General features: G+C 45.7%; 1 protein-coding gene across 10 annotated transcripts in view; it reads left to right on the forward strand.

The window, feature by feature from the left end:
- The window catches only part of RERE (arginine-glutamic acid dipeptide repeats), a 409,996-nt gene that overhangs the window by 338,360 nt on the left and 49,913 nt on the right, over window positions 1-21,723 (forward strand). For 6 of the 10 annotated variants that reach the window (XM_055582399.1, XM_055582404.1, XM_055582401.1 and 3 more), the window contains one exon: window positions 18,837-18,917. In XM_055582399.1, the coding sequence (XP_055438374.1) occupies window positions 18,837-18,917 (81 nt within the window). Of the gene's footprint in view, window positions 1-16,862; window positions 17,464-17,534; window positions 17,762-18,074; window positions 18,136-18,611; window positions 18,741-18,836; window positions 18,918-21,723 lie in introns of those variants that run through there. The other 4 variants (XM_055582406.1, XM_055582407.1, XM_055582409.1 and 1 more) reach the window with 4 other exon arrangements.

The following is a 21,723-nucleotide window of genomic DNA, read 5'->3' on the forward strand; positions in this document are numbered from 1 at the left end:
TTCCTAAGGGGCAGTGCATGTCTCACACTGGCTTCCTCGGCAGTGAGGCTCAGCTGGTGTTAAGTTGAGCTGAGCTGGATTAATAACACAGAGCTTGAAAATGGAGGCAAGTGGTGACCAGGCAGGATTCTATGACTAGAAAAATATCTAGAATGTAAGATCACAGGATGGATTGTTGGCTTCAGAATATATCATGCTGTTTGTTTCCTTGGTCACTCAACAAATATTGGTCATTGAACTGTGCACAAGGCCCTAAGTTCTCCAGATGGAAGTTAGCAGTGGACACACTGTTCTCATGGCACTTACATTCTGGAGGGGACAGAGACAAATAAATGAACACCAGTAAGGTGATTTGGGTAGATGCTGTGAAGACAGTACACGAGTGGCACCCAGGCTCTACCTTCTGCAGGGGAGCAGCGCTTCCTGTTCCGAAGCACCTTCTGCTGAGCAAGTCTGGGCAGACCATGCCCCTGAGAGCTCAGGTCAGTTCAGGAAGAGCGATAGGTGTTTTTCTAATAATTCATGTTACTTGTCCCCCATCTGGTGATCTTCGGGGTCATGTTTTAATTGCCCGTAAACTGTTCCTTGTCAGAACTACATAAATACCCTCAGGGCTTAGGAGCTTTCGGTGAGCTTAGGACAGACTGAGTTTTGCTGAAAGGAGAAGTGGGAACTTTGCTACAAAAGCAAGAGTCAGGTCGTCTGCTTGAAGTTCATGTGTTTGTCACGTGAAGTCCGTGTGTTTGTCATGCAGAGATGTGCATATTCTAGTATGGGAGACATAATAGAGTATTTTCATATGCCAAAAAGATTCTGTAAACCTTTATTCATGACTTTGGATTAGGGGAAAGGCTAGACAACAAGGGTCTGGTGCTTGTTGAAACTTTCCCTGGTGATCTTCTGCCTGCTTTGGTTGAATGCTCTCTGTGGCTGGGAGGGGAATTAGGGGAGAGGCTGTGGCTAAACCCAACAGGCAGCTCCATCCAGCCTCTGGAGTTCCCGTCACATTTCACTGTAGTTTCCTTTTCTTTGATGGCTCCTTGGTATGATGTATTTTTATCAAACAGACATTAAAAGAAAAAAAAAGGCATGAGGGAGCTTAATAAGTAAAGGATTCATTTCCTCATCACGGAGAACATTTCTTTCATCCTTTTATTAGACCACAAGAGTTTCTTCCCCTCTGTTCACCATCCTGGACGGTGGAGGGTACCCCCGCCCCCGCAATCACACCTTCCCATGGTCAAGGCAGTGGGAGAGAGGCCATGAAAGCCAACCCCAGGTCTCCAAGCTGTCCTCAGATTAACCAGGAAAAGAAACCCGCTGCTGGTGGGAGAGATTTCGTCTGAATGCTCACTGCCATTGTGTCCTGTGTTTTTTGTTTTTTTTTTTGTTCACAATTTGAAGAAAACCAAGAAATTCTAGTTTCTCCTCTTTATTTTTTTCCTACCCCCTCCCATCACTTCTACTATTCTCAGATGACTCCCCATCTGTCTAAAGAAAACCACCCACTTGCGACATCATTAAAGTTTGGTGGGAAAAAGCATTAGTGTGGGTAAGCCTGCCCGTTTCTGGTTGAGTCTGTGCCTGGAACCAGTTTTCATTCTTTGGAGATTCATTGATTTTCTTTTGAAAAATCAAGTATTAACTAAATAATTAGAGCTCTTCTCGCCCTGAAAGGCTCAGGTGCTGATAATAGAGTTTGTCATTGAAGAAACAAAATGCCTGACTTGTACGTGCAAAAGACTCTGCCAGATGGCCCCACAGGACCTCCCCACTGCATGGAGAGAAATTCAGTGATGGATGTGGGTGCCTAGAGCCTTGTGCCAGGCGGAATGTGGGAAGTTCTGTTGTGGGGTATGCAGAACGTTGGAAGAATGGAGGAAGGTGACAGAACATGGGCGTGCAGTGGTGAACATATGTGTTCAGGGTTACACCAGTGGTCAGTGAAGATACTCAGAAATCCCGACCCCGTAGTCCAGCCCCAGAGCAGCTTCATGGCAACATTGCCCAGAATCCCTTCATGGCGGGAGGTGCAGACATGGGAGAGATCAGGGCATGTTCAGGAGCAGCGGGGGCCTGGCTTCCGTTGAGGCAGGGGCCACACAGGGACCACCCCTTCCTTCTCCCTGAATTTCTCATAGACGTTGTTTAACACGGCACTGTGTTCCCCCTGAGCTGAAATGAAAACTCAGAATCCACTTTAATACAACCTTTGACTCAGGTGCTTGTGTCTGGTGGGGTCTGAGGCCCAAGTGATAGAACGGAGGTCCCTGAGCACTCTTAATGAGCACTGAGGAGTCTGAACTCTTTATTCTTCTAAACAGAGGAGTGCCATAGCAGTTTTGGAATTTAGAGAAAGAAGGGCCTTTACCTCAGGGGAACATCAGTCACATAGTGTGGGGTCTTCAGTGGTGCCATATCTCTGGGTTCTAGAAAGTGTTTCTAATAACCCTAGAAACACTCGATTCTGTGAGGTAAAACCAGAGTCTGATAAACCTAGTTGAGATGTGGCATATGTCCGGTACCCAAAGAATTCTGGTCTTTCTTTTAGGTACAAAGTTAGACAAAATTTCCCCATAAAGCCCCTTAAAAAAGCTTTGCTTAAAAAGCCATATACTCCCTCCCTAGTTTAAGTTGGCATGTACTCTTTTCATCATCAGCATGTGCTTTCTTACATATCATAAATACTGACATTTGGAAATAAGACTGTCCCATCACTCTTTTAAATATATCCACTGCATTTGAATGCCATCATTATTTATAACCATTATCATATATTTTTTAAAATACACGAATGGGCTCCTTTTAACAGTAATATTTGACAATTTATCTTTCTCCACTTTAAACCTATAACTAGTAATTTTCCAGTCTGCTTCTCCTTGATGTAAAGCATTTTGTGCTTGAGAGTGTGTTGTCAGATCACCTTTTCATACTCCCGAAAACAGAAATGTGTGTGCTGTTATTTTCTTTAGCAATAAAGCTCTAAGTGTTAAAAGAAAATCCTCTCTGATTATGCTGTAATAATTATAAGTGCACAGTTGATCAAAACAACAAGATATTAGTTGATAAAAGTTTTAGTTTCTGCTTAATGTTTGTTGGAAATTAAATAACTCAGTTTTTTAAACACATTAGTTATTGTTGGGATGAGACCGTATTCTGCATCATGTTATTCTCATTCCTCACTTATTTGTAAGTGCTCAGAAACCTTGTTTACATAAATAGGATAGTTTTGTCACTCATTTATTGAATTCCTTCCATAATCAAAAACTGTAATTTATCATCAGACATGATTTTCATTGATGTACCAGATGACACCTCCATGAGCTTCTGCTGGAAAGTACCTGACCTGCATGAGGCTTCCAGTTGTGACCTTGGCATTGCTCATGGTGTCTTGAATTGACCCTCTGTTCAGAGCCCAGAGTTCTTGCATGAAGCAGTGTTGCCTCTTGGCCATCTGGATGGGAAAGAGGGAGGCCTTTGTGATGAAGTGAGAGGAGGATGATTGTGAAGGAGGAGGCAGGAGAGGAGAGTTGTACCTTGCCCACAAGGGTGTATTCTCAGGCAGATGGATTTTAGGAAAGAAAATATATAAAAGTTGAAGTTCTGGAAATGAATTCCCTTAAAACTGAATCCACATACCCATTAGAATATCTTAGGGGGACTTACCTGGTGGTCAAGTGGTGAAGACTCTACGCTTCCAGTGCAGAGGATGCAGGTTCAATCCCTGGTTGGCTGCACAGTGCAGCCAGTAAATAAATAATAAAATTAGGGGAAAAAAGTCTTTGGTGTCTGCATACGCTGATTTGTAAGCTATAGGCTTACATATGAATCTTGCTTGCCAGGCCCACTTCTGGGCAGTGGGATAACCCATGGAGTCAGGCCCCCATAGGATCTGGGTTGGCCTTGTGGTAAGGGCCGGCCAGGGAGCCTTCCATTGGTCAACCTTGGGCAGGAAACCAGGCTACGCATTGCTTGGTGATGTAGCGATGAATAAATTACTGTCTTTGCTCTCCAAGAGTTTATAATCTGAGCTCATAGTATAAAGCAAAACATCACCCCTGTCCCCCCAAAAAACATGACAAGAATCCTCTGTGAGTTCTTGTTTAATGTTATTAAATAATGTATGTATATTTGCGTTTTTAGTGTTTTGATAACTGGTTTCCATTGTAATATCACTTTATTTGTTGTTGTTGTTTAGTCCTTAAGTTGCATCTGATTCTTTTTGTGAATCCATGGACTACAGACTGCCAGGCTCTTCTGTCCATGGGATTTCCCAGGCAAGAATACTGCAATGGGTCCCCCTTCAAGGGATTGTCCCGACCCAGGGAGTGAACCCATGTCTCCTGCATTGGCAGGCAGTTCTATCCTGCTGAGCCACCAGGGAAGCCCTCACTTTATTTTAGGCATTTTAAAACTGTTTTGTAAGAGGTTAGCCTTTACCAGACTGCCAGCAGGATCCATGGCACAAAAAAGATGAAGAGCTGTGTTCTGAGTGCTGACCTTCTCCAAACACTGCATCAGTCAGTTCCCAACGAGTTCTGGATGATGCAGAGTTTTCAGTGGGACTGTGATGTGAGGTGACTGAGCTGATCCTGCCCCATAGGTGTTTACCATGTTGCATTAGACTTTCAGATTCAGACCTGGTACAGTCAGCCTTCCACACCTGCCGGTTGTGCATCAGTGGGTTCAGCCAACTGTAGGTCAAAAATATTCAGGGGGAAAAATTTCCAAACAACTTCCAAAAAGCAAAACTTGAATTTTCTGCACACTAGCAACTGTTAACATAGCACTTATATTGTATTACAAGTAATCTGGAGATGATTTAAAGTATACGGGAGGACATGCATATGTTTTGTGCAAATACTAGGCCATTTTCTATAAGGGACTCGAGTATCTGAGGATTTTTATATCCTGGAGGGTTCAGGAACCAGTTCTCTAAGGATGCTGAGGGACAGCTATATCCTCAGGCACTGTAAGTCAGCTTGCTGCTGATGCTGCTGCTAAGTTGCTTCAGTCGTGTCCGACTCTGTGCGACTCCATAGATGGCAGCCCACCAGGCTCCCTGGTCCCTAGGATTCTCCAGGCAAGAACACTGGAGTGGGTTGCCATTTGCTTCTCCAATGCATGAAAGTGAAAAGTGAAAGTGAAGTCGCTCAGTCATGTCCGACTCTTTGCGACCCCACGGACTGTAGCCTACCAGGCTCCTCTGTCCATGGGATTTTCCAGGCAAGAGTACTGGAGTGGGTTGCCATTTCCTTCTCCAGTAAGTCAGCTTACAGTCCAGCATTAGGGAATCGCCACCAACCCGCCCGGCCACCAGGGGACGTGGTTCTCGAGGGTCACTGGCCTTCCTTGCCCTCCCTATTCCACAGTGAGAAATCCATGTGAGAGGGAAAACTTCTGTCATCTCTGGATTGAGAATGCTCTTGGTTTTATTATTAAGTAATGTGAGACTGCCTAGTTATGGTTTGGTTTGTTTCTTTTAACTTCTCAACATTCCTTATTTTTTTCCCGGAGCTTTCTGCACCAGCTGATTTGCTCCACGCACCAGGTCGCCTGACTGGAAGCTGCTGAGCCGTATTTAGGTCAGGTTCTCGCATGCGCTGACTTTCTCTCATTTACAGTATCACATTTCTGTTGCCATACACTGTGTGATCTGGACCTCCCCACTGCTTTTTAACAATTAGTAATTGAGCAGGAAGTGTGTTTTTATTACAGTGGCCTTTTGATTTTGATTTTACAATCATGTAGTGTTTAGCAGAGAGCAGAGGTGGGGAAGTGGCCCTCTGAAACACATTTTTGACAGAGAGAAGTCTGTTGTTTCAGCCACTTGGCTATCTGTCAGCAGTTCTCAGACTTCCCCCTTGTGTTGGTTGCCTGGCAACCTGGGGCTGGAGCAATCAAACCGTGGCCAGTGCTTTTCCAAGCCCAGACTGGGAGATGATTTATTGGTGGAACGGTAAGAACAGTAAACCCAAGCCTCAGAAATGGATCTTTTTTTTTTTTTTTTTCCTTTCTTCTTTTTTAAACCAGGGGTTTCTACAAACCACATCAAGAAAAAATATAAAAGAAAAAAATACCAGTTGGAAGATTTAGTTGTAAAAATTTTTAAGCATAAAATTAAGGCCTATAGTGAACTTCTCATTCTGTGTCAGCATGTGTATAGGATGATATTTTTATTTAGTTGCACTATTACCCTTTGGTTTCTTTTATTGTACTGCAGCACCGAACATTTTACAATTAATGCTTTGGAGGGGGGCAGGGGGCATAAATTAGGATACTTGGGATGTCATTCTACCATGAGAAACCCAGCCCAGGCAGTGTTTGTGGCCTGCCAGGGGTCATCTGTGAAGCCTCGATAGAATCAGGCTTGGAACCAGAGCCCACCTTGCCTGATGCCTGTGTCTGTATTGTTTGTCTTCTCATTGAATGCAGTGAGCATAAAATGTGGATCGCTCTGCTTCGTATTTTTTCAACATTAGCCAAAAACTCCCAAGACCCTGCATCAGTGTCTGCTGTGTCAGTGGGTCCTTAGATTTGTCCTCCTCTTCCTAGGTGTGGAAGTGATCCACACCAGGGAAAGCTGATGGAGTGGGACAAGTCAGTTCTGAACTTCAGGGGCTTCCTGCTTTCACCTTCTTTGCCCCTTCCCCCTCATTTCTAACTTTGTAGCTCTGAAAATTATCTCATGTTGATTAATGTTTGCTATAGAAGTGAGTTTTAGAGCTCTTTTTGATGGTTCTCCTTCATAAAGTCTCAAATACTTTCCAGTATTGCAAGTGAATGGAGAAGAAAATGGCAACCCAATCCAGTATTCTTGCCTAGAGAATCTTGTGGACGGTGGAGTCTGGTGGGCTGCTGTCCATAGGGTCGCAGAGTCGGATACAACTGCAGTGACTTTGCCTGCGTGCATGCACTGGAGAAGGAAATGGCAGCCCACTCCAGCATTCTTGCCTGGAGAATCCCAGGGACAGAGGAGTCTGGTGGGCTGCCGTCTATGGGGTTGCACAGAGTTGACATGACTGAAGCGACTTAGCAGCAGCAGCATTGCAAGTGAAGAATATGGGGGCAGGGGACAGAAGAGCCTCAGCCTGATTTAGCAGCCTAAGCATTAACTAAGTATTTCTTTTTGTAAGATTTTAAGGAAACTTTGGAACTCAAACCTTACTCTGTTTACAGCCCAGTGTACCCAACTGTGTAAGTAAATGTACTATTAGTGTGTTTGTGTTTTATGTAAACGGGGCTTCCCAAGTGGCTCAGTGTTAAAGAATCTGCCTGCTAATGCAGAAGACAGGAGACCTGGGTTTGATGCCTGGGTCAAGAAGATCGCCTGGAGTAGGAAATGGCTGCCCACTCCAGTATTCTTCTTTGGGAAATCCCATGGACAGAGGAGCCTGGCAGGCTACAGTCCATGGGGTTGCAAAGTGTCAGATGAGATTAAGTGCACACATGGGCACAGACACACACACACACACTCACGTACACACATTCCTTGTAAATACACGGATTAAATCTGTGTGTGTAATTTACACACAGCTGTGTTCACACTCCCTTAACAGCAGTATTTGCAGCGAGAGTGAGGTATCATGGCAGCACTGTTCCAAACAAACACCAACAGAGCAGCCCTGGTGTGGGACCCTCTCTTGATGGCCTGTCTTGTGACAGGCTACCCTCATGGGATGGCATGAGACCAGAAGGTGCCTGTCCTAGACGGGTAGACTGGGGTCTGCCTGCTGAGGAGTTTTGCCTTTTGTGATTGAAATACACTTCCTTTCCTCCTTCACCCCGTGCATTTCCTAAAGGATACTTGATTTTCCTCCCGATTTGGAGAGCATTTAAAGTGACCGAAGTTAAATACGGAATCCCAGCCCTTGTCATGTTACAGAGAAAGGGAGTCAAAGTCCAGGAGTTGCCTCCGTGGCCCTGGAGCCAGATAGGGCCTCAGTTTCCTCTGTGTGGGAGTTGGGCAGAGGTGTGTTGTTACAGCTTCTGGATTTGATTGAGTTCTTCTGGAAGACGTTTCACCAAATTTGAGATAAGAGGCCAGTATGATTTCACGTCATTTAGGACTGTATGCTATCATTGACTATAATCCTAACAATATATTTATTTTACTTCCTAGTAGAAAACTCTTAATGCTTTAGGCGCTTTAATGTTTTATCGGAAGGGAGGAGGGACCACTGGAGGCTCAGACTGTGGGTGACCGTGAGTACTTGAAATGTACTTGCCTGAGTTGGTGCTGTTAGTGTTAAAACACACACTAAATTTCACAGACCAAGTAAGAAAAACAGAAAGTAAAATATTCCATCAGTCATTTGTATATTGATTACACATTGAAATGATAATGTTTTGGACATATTGTGTTAAAATGTATTATTTTACATGTTTCTTTTTGAAATATGCCTATTGGAAAGTGACAGTTACATACTTGGCTTTCGTGTGGCTCACATTCAGTTTTTACTGGGCAGCCATTGATCTAAATGCCTTTCATTATGATTTTTGCAAAGGCTCTACTTCTTTGTTCTCCTGTTACTTGTAGACAAGCCACATTCCTTTCTTCAGTTGAATCATCTTTCCTGCTGTGCTGAGATCTACTTTGTTAAAGAAGGTGAACTTTTTAGTGACTTACTATTTATGAGCCACCTGACAAGGACATTTATGTGGGGAGTATGGTGATATGGTAGGGAAGAAGGAGTCGCTAATGCCCCTTTGGGTTTGTTCTTAGTGTTGGGTTGTTTTTAATATGGGTGTAGCTGGGCAGCCATAATTGGTGAGAGGTATTTAGCTGGCGGTATTTCTACATCTGTTAATGCTGCTGCTTAACTAGCCAGTTCTCATTTGACTTGAAAGTGCATTGAAGCGTGCTGCTCTGATATTCACCCTGTGGCGATGCTTTGTTAGGCCCACAGTAATAAAAGGACTTCAGCTACTCAGCGTTATCATCGAGACTCAGAGGGTCACATAGGCAGAGAGCAGGATGGCTCAGTGGCCTTTGCTCATGGGCACAGTAGCTGTGTAAACCAAACATGAGGTTCTTTTCTTGTTGGGCATGTGGTTTTTGAATGAAAAATGGAGTGACTTTTTTTTTTTTTTTGGTAATAGCTTTATTGAGATATAATTCACATACCTTACAATTCACTCATTTTAAATGGACAACTCTGTGGTGTCTAACATATTCACAGAGTTGTGCATCCATCACCAGAATCAAATTTAGAACATTTTCAGCAGCTCTAAAGGAAACCTCGTAGTTTTAGAAATCACTCCCCAGTCCTCCCAGGACTCTACCTCTTAGCAACCACTAATCTCCTTTCTGTCTCTCTGTTTGCCCATTCTGCATGTCTCATTTAAATAGAATCATATATTTGATTTGTTTTTCACTTAGCTTGATGTTTTCAAGGTTCATCCATGTTGTAGTATGTATCAGTATTTCATTCCTTTCTAAGGCCAGCTAATGTTCTATTGTTTGAATATTGTTGTCATTGTTTAGTCGCTAAGTTGTGTCCAACTCTTTTGCCAACCCATGGACTGTAGCCTTCCAGGCTGTTCTGTCCATGGGATTTCCCAGGTGAAAATACTGGAGTGGGTTGCCATTCCCTTCTCCAAGGAGTGACTCTTTTTTTTTCTTTTTGACGTTTGTGATCAGCTGGGAAGGTTTCACGCAGAGGCATGTTGAAAAGGATACTTTGGGCTTCACTCTGGGTGCTGAACCAGCATCACAGAGTGGGCTGGTGTGGTTGTCTCTAGTGAGACTTGTACATTTAAATGGACAGGAAAGTTGGTGTCAAATCATTCTGTAAGTAGTAATTAGAGAGTCAGAAACTTAGCAGTGAGCACAGGTCAGGAGTCAAGCTGGAGGGCAGATGGCTGGAAAGTAAACAGCCTTGGAAGAAGGCCAAGCCAGCTCACTCCCAGTTGCATTTGTTTAGTCATCCAGCCAGTGATAGTGGTCACCTGCTCTGAGTGTCACGGGATGTTCGGGGTGCTGGGGATTCCCTCGTGTACTCAGTAGCCTGCATAGCTTGTCATGTCATGTCATGTCCTATGGCATTGTGAGCTAGGTGTTAACATAGCTCAGGTGTTAACCCAGGGGAAAGTTATAGGACTGTAGGGCCTGTGGACTGTCTGAGGAAGTCTAATTGGAAGATGGTTTACTGGTTAATTTAATAGTTGACTACCATTGAGGTTAAAGCTTTTAGTGGTTTTTGTAATGAATCTCGTATTGGTTTCCTACTGCTGCATAACAAATTACTCTCAACAATAAGGATCACCCCAACTTAAGACAAGAATGATCATTTATTAACCAGTTTCCAGGTAAGACAGTTGACAATGTATCATGCATTAACAGGGTCTCTTTTTGGAAGAATTTTAGCCATCCTTCTGTCTCTGTGTAGGAGAGAGACTGCCTGCCTGACTGCAGCTCCCAGTGATGGAGAACTTGAGGCATCCACTTCTGAGAATTTACAGATGGATGGTACAAAGCCCCGACAATCATCTTACACCCAAGCATACAGAAGCCCGAAAGAGGCCTAGCGACCTAATCAGGGATGTAGTTATTTAGTGGCAGAGCCATGTACTCCAAGCCAAGGATTTCAGTGGGAAAATTTTTAACATGGATATACAACATTCAGTCTCTGACACTTTTGCTTCAGAGAGCAAGTGTGTCTAGGTATACAGGGTTCCCTGGTGGCTCGGATGGTTAAAAAAAAAAAAAAAATCCACCTGCAGTACAGGAGATCTGGGTTCAGTTCCTGGGTTGGGAAGATCCCCTGGAGAATGAAACGGCAGCCCACTCCAGTATTCATGCCTGGGAAATCCCATGGACAGAGGAGCCTGTGGGCTAACATGTACAGTTTCCTTCAGAGGTTTTTTGTTTGTTTGTTTTTAAGAAAAGATAGATAATACCGTATCCATGGGGTTGCAGAGAGTCAGATACAACAACTTAGTGACTGAACAACAACAAATACCTTTTAATTCCTCTGATACATAGACATACAAGAAAATGTTTTCTGTACCTAGATTCCCAGTAATTAATCCTATTTCTAATTCTTATCTCTTTACTTCACCCTTCCTTATTAGCTATGGATTGGGGCAGGATATATACCAAAACTTGAGTTTCTTCATCTGTGGCATGGGCTCAGTGACCCTTGTGTTGGAGAGTGTATTGAGGAACTTCAAGGAGGATGTAGTCTGGGAGCCCCCAGTGTCCACGTTGAGACTGTGATGTCCTGAGAGAATGGAAGATGTTACTTGGAATAGAGAGCGTGGGTACTAGTCTGAGCTCAGGAAGAATGCCAGGTCTCGAGAGAGAGTTAAGAGTCATCAGTAAAAATGTGGTTATTAAATTGTCCTATTTGCTGTTTTTCAACTATAAGTAGTTGAATAGGACTTAACTAGTCATCCTGGAATACTGTGTATAAATTCAGAATGTACTTAGGAAGTAGAGTCAGGAATTAGGAACAACATACTAGAAAGCTTGGGAATGCCCGCCTGGCTGGCTGGCATGTCTCCTCTCGGACTCGTTGCTTCTGCAGCTGTTTACTGAAAACATCCTGCTTTACTCCGGTCACCCTTTCATTGATGTCTTAAATATCTTAAACCAAAACCCAAATGACACTTTTCAAAGCAGTATCAATAGTTTACCTCCAGCCGGAAGTGTGTTTTAGGTCTGGGGTGATGGGAACCTGTAACAGACAGGAGTATATGAATGAAATTCAATAGGTTCTTCTCATCTGGTGGTTGGTCAGTGAGAGCCATTGATGGACAGGTAGGTGTTGTGGAATACAGATGTTTTAAAGGCTTTGATTTCTTCTGGGCATCAGTGTTCTCTTTTCTCCCCTTACCCCTCCTTAATGTAGGCCCACATTTAGCGGCCATCTTCAGTTTTCTTCGGCCGCTCTCTGCCTTCAGGAGAGCAGTGACATCCTCTTCTTCCCCCTGCCTGGCTTGTGGGCTACACTTTTGTCTCTCTGTTGGGGGGAACTGTGGTTTGCTTACTTGCAGATCTGCCTGCTCTTCAGCCCTCTGAGAAGCAGCAAGTTATTAACATAAAATTTTATGCAGAAAGCGGGGCAGAGGAGAAGGAGCCATCTTCACAGTGGGACTCATTTTAATACCTACAGTGTTTTCCCAACAGTTACATAAGAGGACTGAGGAGAAGTCGCTGTTCAGAAGTCCCGGTGAGTTTCTGACTGTGATGCACTAGTTAAAATTCAGCAGCAGGAGTTAATTTTGAAAGCTCTCAGCCGGGGTTAATGCCGAGAAGTTGTCTTTTACCATTTCTGTAGCATCGCTCCTTTTCTCTGCCACAGACACAGGTCAGGTCCAGCAACCAGGACCAGCTGCACGGGGAGTTGGATACACACACAGGGGAGATGAGCACACACCTCATTCTTTGGCTTTATCCCCCCAGTACTCTTCTGTGTGCAATCCAATCTGATATTAAGAAGAATTTTTTGGAGATAGGTAGGGAAGTGTTTTTATGGCCAATTTAAAAGATGAACAAACCAAGACAAGACTACACTAAGTTTGGAGACTATAGCCTTTACCTGTGCGTTCAGAGACCCGTGGGAAGCACTGAAAATCTTGAAATGCACATGCAGGCAGCAGGTGCCCATCATCTTCTTGATCCACACCCTCTCTTGGACTCCATTCTCAGGCTTCACCCCATCCCTGGTTTCCAGATAGTTTACTTTTGTCACCCTTGATCCTCCTCCCCTGGTTCAAGGATTTGGTGACAGACATGTTTTTTTTCCCCCCCTTATCTGTAAAATGGAGATATTAGGAGCCCCTGCTTCGCAAGGCTATTGTGATGCTTAAATGAGTCCCTATAGAGCCCTTCAGACAATGCCAGCTGTTGGCTGCCATCATTGTTGAATAGGGTGGTATCTCTGTACCCCTCTCACATCCTGACACAGAACAGTGACGCTGCCTGCCCTAGGCCAGCCCTGCGCGTGGGGGGATCAGCATCTGGACAGCCAGTAAGGCTGTCGTCTCCCGTGGGCACAGGGCTTGGGAGGCTCAGACCTGGGGCAGGCTCAGCAGTGATGAGCAGAACTTTTGAACTGGTTCCTTTATTGTAAGAGAGAACAGTATCGCATTTGACCCAATTACGTTTATCCCTGTTAAGTTTCTTCCATTTCAAAAGTGGCTGTGCCTAAACAGCCATGTCATAATTTCCTCTCTGGAACAGAGGAGCAGACCAGATCTAGGGCTTCTAAGTTTGAATGTCATGTTCTTTCCATTCAATCAAAAATGAGAAATAGAACTCTCCAGATTCTACTAAAACCCAAATTTACTAAATACTGTGTTCAGGTAACTCACTTCTTTTAAAAGCCAAGAATTAAACGTTCTCTGTCAGGAACTTAAGGGGGCGTCCCCCCCTAGCGGCTCAGTGGTGAAGAATCCGCCTATAATGCAGGAGACATGGGTTTGATCCTTGGGTTGGGAAGATCCCCTGGAGGAGGGCATGGCAACCCACTCCAGTATTCTTGCCTGGAGAATCCCCATGGACAGAGGATCCTGGCGGGCTGCAGTCCATCAGGTCATAAAAGAATTGGACACAACTTAGCAACTAAACAACAACCAGAGCTTATATGTAGTAACTTCTGATGGTGATATGAAATTTCAGCTCAGTAATAGAAAACTGGCAATGTGTCTAAAATCTGGAGTGTAAATCATTATGTAACATGACAGAAGTGCTAATGATCATACAACGGCAGTCACATCACAGTGTATAAACGTGTCAGATTAATGTGTTGTACACCTTGTAACAGAATGATGCATGTCAAAATATATTTCAGTAAACAATATAAAATCAAAATTGAAACACAGTCACAAACTTAGTTGTAAAACAAAGCAAAGAACAAACTCCTTGCCATAAATAAACCTGTATTTACATTTGGATCTCATCTGGCTTTGGGGATTGAGACATAGAAGAGGACTTGTTCTGTGCTCTGAAGGAACATACAAGGTTGACTGGAAACAAACAGCACCAGAGAAATCAGGGCCAACAGCCCAAGAACCTCGGCTCATGGATATGTGAATGGCTGGACTGCAAGCCTGTGGCACATAAGCAGGGCTGCCTGGCACATGGGGCATGACCCAGCCACAGCGCCTGCCTGTTAAATGAACAGTCTTCGTTCTTGTTCACCTTTGACATCTTAGCATTCCAGCATCTATTCTCCATCAGGAACAGAACAGCTAATGAAGAGGGATGTAACTCATGAGGCCAGTTGACGAGACATTGAATTTAAGCACTGGAAATGTGGAATTTCAGCTCAACTGCTAGAATGCTGTTAAGAAGCAGACTGTGTCTGTGAACTTTCCTTTAGAAGCCTCTAGCACCTATAAGTCGATCACGTTAATTATGAAATTCAAATCTCAAAAGCTTCGAGGTCTTTATTTGCAGAGAGATGAGTTAATAGAGGGGAGACTGCAGCGTCAGTAGCCTGTTTAACATACTGACTGACCTATTCTAATCATTGACTGCTCTGAGTGGGTTGGCTTTGTTTCGATTTTAAAGGCTACTCTACATTTCTGGTAAACCACAAGGTAAAGGCTGGTCTCTGAGAAGCAGATGTTTTGTCAGTTCTGAGGCCTTGTGGCTTTCCATAGAGAAGTAACTGTACAGGCCGCACGAAGCTTTTACTTCCTTTTTTTAAAAAAAGTGGGGCCAATGGTGCTTTGCGCTTGATAGCATAGTGCTTGATATACATTGACAGCAGTGGTCTGTGTTTACCACCAGATGTCAGATCCACATTTCTGGAAGTAGTTAGTTTGAAATGTCTATAAGACAAGTGTTCCCCGTGGGCTTGGACCATAGATTTAGCCTTAGAAATAGTGGTGAGAATCTTGGATGGTATTTAGAGCCAAAGTAACAGTGGAAATCGTATTGGGAGGGAGTTTGGAGAACAGGAACCCTGAAACAAAGCCTTGGGAAGACTCAGATTTATAGAGGTTGAGTAGGGTTAGGGTTAAGGTGAAATGAGGAAAAAGAGCAGAGTTTGGTGTCGTGGAACCAATAAAATAAAAACTCTGTTACCAAAGTTCAAAACGGACCATTTGGCACTGAACAGTCTGGTTCCACCGTGACCACCCTAGCTCAGGCCCCTGTCATCTCATGGTTTCACTTGTGTATTAAACACTTGGGAGTTCCACCCGCCTAATGCTCTAGGGAGGCAGGGTGGTATAAGATTCCATTCCTGTCTTTTCAGAACTTATAGACTATGAGTATACGAGCCTTTAGACAAATAAACACCAAGTGAATCATCAGGGAGATAGTTGGGGAAGTCTCATTTTGGAGTGGGAGGGGTTTGAGCTTAAGTTTGAGGTGAACTGGAGGTAGGCTGTGGAGAGAAGTATTAAAGGTACCGCAGTCAGAGCTCAGACTAGGATGGTGGCAGCGTTGGCCAGGGGGCATTAGTGGATGTCTGTTTGGTAAGGTAGGCTGGGGCGGGGTCCTGGTGCACCTGCATTTGAGAATGCAGGTCTAAGGGGTTAAACATCCCCCCTTTCCTGAAGAGGTCCAAGAGCTAGTTTTAGTGCTCAAGGGCATGATGGTACAGGACTCATGATGGAATCTGTGGTCTTGACAGAGCCTCGTAAGTGGCCTGATGGGAGAAATGGATTCATAGACTGGCACATAGGTAAGAAGGGGAAGGGTTTGGCCTGGGACTGGTGCTTGTATGGGTGGGAAAGGAGGGCACGGAAGACCTTTCTTTGGAAGAACAGCGAGGACTGGGTTTGATCTGGGGGGAAACAGGAAGGGCAGAGTTACAGATGATGGTGCCATGACTGAAAATGGATTCTCTGTAGACCCTTAGCCCTCTTTACCGAGACTGTGGCAGTGACGTGGGGCATGGATTTCAGAGCCCGGGTTTGGAATTCTGCCTTTACCGCAGAGGAGTTGGGTGACCTTGGTCTGCCTGCTTAACTGACGGTGCCTCAGCTTCCTTGTTGGTAAAATGGAGATGATAACAGTACTTCCTTGTAGGGTATAAGGACTCTGAGGCTCCAGGCACACAGTAGGTATTTAATAGCTATGTTCAGGAGATTATAACAAGTAGAAGACTTAGGGTCTGACCTCAAGTTTGTGGAAGCCCCTTCCCTGCTCTTTCCGATTCAGTCTTTCTCAGGTGCTCCTTCGCTTGGCCGACTTCTCCCAGTGAACCTGTTGTGTGTCCTCTGGCATTGGGCCCTCCTTCGGATTGCATGACCCTGCCATTCTACCACCTTACTCATGCCAGAGCCCACCTCAGCTTTCTGTAGACTCTGTTACCACTTCCCACTCTGCCCCTGTCTTTTCTGGAGGCCCTTCCCACCCTTCCACACCAGCAAATGCTCTGCTCTTTGAGATCTGACCTCAGTGACCATGACAGTCTGTACCTCCTCTCGGCTTCCTTGCAGCACTGGTGAGCTGCCATTCACTACTTCATGCTTGGCTTCCCTGAGACTCAGATCATTCTCTAATCTAATAACCTTGCACATATTTATCTTTCCTGCTAAAGATGAATTCATTTGAATAAAGGTCCATGACTGCCTGTTTGTTATTATTTTAAAAATTCCTCCCAGTGTTAGGTGCTCACTAAATACTCAACTCCTGAAAGTAGATTAAGAAGTTAATTCCGAAGGCTGAAGTTGAGTTCAGGTCATCCCAAGCTCACACTGGGTTCCCTCACCAGCCTCTCCAACTGCACTGCAGCCAGTCTGTCCCTAAGGCCCGTCGCAGGCCACCCCACCCCTCGTGCAGTTGCTATTCAGTCTTCTCGTGGAAGGGTCACGCTAGCACTTCTCTGCTGGCCTCACAGTGGCCTAGAAGGCTCTGCAGCCTGGCCCTCTCCTGCCTCTTCAGTCTTATCTGTGGCACTGCACTTTGCACACCCTGTCCTCCTTGCAGTTCCCAGAATGTTCCCTGTGCCCTGCTGGCAGTCCCACTAGAGCCCACTGGCAGGCTGCTGCTTTTCCTGTCAGTTCCTCTAAAACACCCACTGAGTGAGTGCTTCCTCCTCCTGGCCCCACCTCCAGCCCTTTGTTCCTCTGTGGCTTCTCTTTGGGGCCCAGAGATTGATGTGTTTACCTGTTTGCCAGCCTCGCTTCTTGAGGGCAGGCGATCTCATTCCTCTCCAGATCCCAAAGGAGATCCTCTGCACTTAGCCCAGGAGGCGTCCTGAGCATGCGGATGACACTTGTTTCAAGAAACAAGGGTCACTCTTCTTCAGACTAGAAAAGAGCTGGCTTCTTTCTTGTGCCTTGACAGATTGTTCCTTTTGAACTATACGAATTATGTTGAAAACTGACAGTGATGAGTCATATCTTAGAAAGGGGTGAAATCGGAAAATGCAGAGCCTCCAGGAATGGAGTAGGAGGTTGCAGATCGGTCTTGCAGGCCAAGTCTGGCTCTTCGCTGAATTTGCCCGGCTGGTCTCCACGGCGGGGAGTGGGAGGGACGCTCCTCCCGGTGGGCAGGTGATTTATTGGCTGGGAAGCTTCCGCGGTGACTTAGTTGTGAAACGGCACCCTGCGAGGTGCCGGCTAACGCCTGGGCCGGAGGGATCGCGGGAGTCCTCGGGGCCAGCCCCCAGCTTCGCAGCTCGGGGGGCGACGGGCGTGCGCCGCTGACTCGGCCCACCCGGGGGAAGCCCAGGGACTGAGCGGCCCGGGAGGGGCCCCGAGCGCCCTCTCCTCGTGCCCGCCGCGGCGGGGAGGAAGTTTCCGTGCTCCGCCGCCCGGGTCGGATCCCGCTGTTTGGAAGGAGGAAACCAAGGTACTGCGCCGGGGCTCCGCGCGGAGCCTCGGGGCGGGGGCCAGAGCCGGGCCGGCGGGCGGCGCGGCGATCCAGGCCGCCTTTTGCAGCCGCCCGCGGCCGCGCCGGGCTCTGCGCGCCGCTCCGGTCTCCTCCCCCGGCGGCGGCGGCGGCGGCGGCGGCGGCCTCAGCCCCGCGCCCCCCGCGCCCCGCGCCGCGCGGCCCCGCCGCGGTCACACGCCGAGCCGCCCGGCCGCCTCCGCCCTGCGCTTTGTGGAGCACGAGCCGAGTGACAGGCGCGGCCTCTCGGCGCCGGGACCCGGAGCGCGGCCGGCCGCGGCCCCAGTACCTGTGGCTGCCGGCGTCGGGGCGCGGGACCCAGCTTCTCGCCCGAGGTGGGGGCCGGGGAGCCGGCAGGGCCCGACTGCGGCGGGAAGGGGCTGCTCGGGGGGAATGGGGCAAAGTGAAAGTCCCGGACCGCTGAGGAAATGGGGGGCAGGGGGGCCGGGAGGGGGCAGGGGTTCTGGTGGCTCGGTTTCTAGTGCCCAAGACGGCGGGGCAGGTCGGCGGGGTCCGGGGTCCGGGCCCCGGTGGCCTTCCGCCGCGCTGGTGAATTCCTGGGATTAACGAAAGGCCTTTTAACCCTCTAGAGTGCCCTTCTGGAGGAAAGTCTCCAGGTTTGGTTGTGTTTCCCTCTTCTGCTCAACAGTATGGGAAGCTTCGTTCTCAGGTGGAGACCACTTGTGCTGCTTGATTAAGAAACCCGGAGCGTATTTATACCTCCGTTGTTTATACCTCCGCGGACCGCTGCGGAGACTGGAGGCACCCAGGGCACAGATCGCCTGTGGCCTCAGACACAGGATGTCCTCCTAGACCTGTCTGGTGTGCGGGACCGGGGACCGGATGGAGGCCGTCGGGGGCCTGCGGGGCAGGGGGTCCCAGCTGTGCCGCCGAAATATTCCCCCAGCGCAGTCAACATTCCCGCTCAGACTTCTTTGCGGTTGTTGTTCTGCTGATTGCAGATTGCTTTGCTTTGCTGACATCCTGTTTTGTTTTTGGTTTTTACATCCCATTTGTTGTTTCTTTTTTATCACAGAAACGCTTCGTTAAGGGGCTTAGGCAGTACGGCAAGAACTTCTTCAGAATTAGAAAGGAGCTGCTTCCCAATAAGGAAACAGTGAGTACAATTGGACTTTATGTAACTTGATTTTTTTCCTCTTCGCTCTTGCTGCTTCTCCGCACTTGATCTTATGAAATGGTTTCCTTTAACCCTGTGTTGTGCTTGGACTCAGGCAGTCTCTAGGATCCTATTCGATTTACTTCACTTTCGGTTTTCGCTCACGATTCTAGATAGTAAAGTGACAGATTATGCTTACCCTCACCCCACCCCCAAGAAAGTGGATTTCAGAACCGAAGAATCTCTGGCATCAGAGGGTTGGTGGGGGAGGGGAGCCTGGGGTGTTGGGAAGTTAACATCTAATTTTAAATACAGTGGCTGAAATAGAAAATACCATTTATCACGAGTTTGGATTTGGTTATTATCAAAAGTCATCAACAAATAATAGAGCTAAGAGGTTTGTAGCTTAGTATACTTTAAATTCTCATGGGACTTTAATCTAGTTAACGTTGGTGTGTTTTGAAGAGTAGTTTTAACTAATTTTCCAGCCCTAAAAGTTTGTACTTTTTTTAAGTGTGTACTTTTTATTGGAGAGATATCAAGGGTCCTATAAATTGCTTGAAATGAGGCTTTAAAAAATTCCTTTGGTACTTCACGAAGCTGAGAGTCAGATCTGATGACGGCTCTTGCTAAATTTGGGGGGAAGTGGGTTTGCTGAGAAATCTTGGGAGTGAAGTTACATGAAGAGAATACCACTCCAATTAAAATAAATAAATAAATTTTAAAATAAAAAAAAAGAGAATGCCAGTAGGAGATTTGTTCAGTTTTATCTGACTGTACCTGTAATTTCCTACAGGTGGTATTGGAGGAGAGTGGGGGAACCCTTGGCTAGGCCAAGGAGTAGGGGAGACTGGAAGTGGAGTAGGACCAGCCTCATCAGTGTCTATGGGCCCTAGAAGTGACTTCAGGACCTAGGGATGGGAGGTGAATATTTAGGCTTTGAGCTGCTGCTTTCCCCAAACCCTCCAGCCCCACCCGCTGCTTTTGGGAGTGGAAGGAAGAGACTGTTCTGGGAGCAACATCCATGCCAAAAGCTGTGGGGCAGTTTGGATTTTGGTTTCCTAGTTGAGTATTGTTTATTGATTTCCTCTTATTCAATTTTCATTCTTTTCACTTTTTTTTTTTAAACAAAATGTTTCTGGACATGGTTTCTGTACAACACCTTATAAACAGACCTCATAATAGGGAAGAAGGTTCTGAGATTTCAGGTATAGCCTCATGTATATTCGTTTGTGGTTTGCATTCATCAATCATAATTAGATGAAACTTTCAATATTTATTATACATCTAAATATGCTGAGATAGGTCATTTTGAGGATAGAGGAAAAAAGCTGTTTATGGACAATAAAATATGAGATGAATCTATATAATCAACTTACATTTTACTTTTTCCAGAACAGATTGGAAAAAGGTATTTAATGTGGAGCTATGAATGAAATACTTTTATGTTTTCTGAGGATTTCAGTTATTTGAAGTAAAAACTAAAAAGACTTTACCCAAGTACAGGAATTTTGGTTTGGCCAGATTGGAATGAAAATAAGAGATAATTGAGGAGATAGATCTGAGCTGATGTGAAGGCCCAGATTATGAACTCTCAGCCTGAGTTTTCTCTCTCCTTGTGCTCTGCGAAAAAAGTTTCAAATCATGAAAAATGTGATACGTTATCCCTTGACAATTATTTTATTTCTCTCAAAAAATAAACTTAATAGCAAGATTAAACATTGAGTCTAAAAGCTAGTGTCTAACATTTGGAAATGCCAAACAATTTGCATTTTATCTCCCTTGAGGAGAGGGAGCTGCATGACCTATAACCTAGGGAAGGGTCTTCTGATCTGTGTTTCCTCCTGCTTTTGGTTGGCCCTTCTTCTTACTGGTGATGTCTGACTCAGAGTTGTGAGAACAGCTACCTTCTTAGCAAGTTTTCTGGTCTTCTCCAGGTGCCTCTTTCCTGAGACCCTTCCCCATCACTTCTCTGCCACCCCTGTTTCCCAGCCACGTGGCTCCTTACCTCCCACCTCCTCTGTCACCCAGCAGTCTTCCTGTTTCCAGCCTCTTTCTCTGGGCACCATCATGGGAGAGTCATTTGCAGGACTGGATAATGGATTAGGGCTGACATTGGCAAACCATTCCTAGTGTCCTTCTGGCTTTTGCATGCAATTAGAGGGTGGTAGTAGGATAAATCTAAGTATTCTAGTCAGCTGCAAGAGGCACTCATCTTGTATTTTCCTTAGTTATCAACATGGCCACACTAGTCAGCTAATCATTCACAACACATAGGGAGGGGAGGGCAAAGGTTATTTTTTCATTGTTGCTGCAGTAGAAGAGAAAATTTTCAGGTATGTGTTCTTGGTTCAGGTAGAAATCTTCATATGGTCATGCCTTTTAAAAAGGTGTGTGTATGTGTGTGTAGCGAATCTTGCTAATCTAGATACTTTCCATATTCTGTTCTATTTACCAGAATTATTAACTCATTTCTTTGCTATTTTCAACTGACTGGAAACTTCAGAAGGGTGTCAGCATCCAAAAGAACACGCCTGATTGGGCATGGGCGCAGGGTCAGCAGACCTGTGTTCTATTCTTGGCCTTACTGGTAACTATAGTACTTGATGATCTCTTTTAACTGAGCAGTCTGCTTTGAGTTGTTCATTGGAAGGTTCAAATCCTGTGAGGTCAAATCCTGACCAGGCCTGGGAAATTATTTTTTCTAAAATGATGTGTCTTTGCATGAGAATTTTACAGGCATTCTAATCTCTATAAAATGTTTGCACATCTTTGGCTGTTGCTGTGCCAGAGACCAGTCATCTGC

Source organism: Bubalus kerabau, chromosome 5 (genome assembly GCF_029407905.1).
Source record: "Bubalus kerabau isolate K-KA32 ecotype Philippines breed swamp buffalo chromosome 5, PCC_UOA_SB_1v2, whole genome shotgun sequence".
NCBI classification, from domain to species: Eukaryota; Metazoa; Chordata; class Mammalia; order Artiodactyla; family Bovidae; genus Bubalus; species Bubalus kerabau.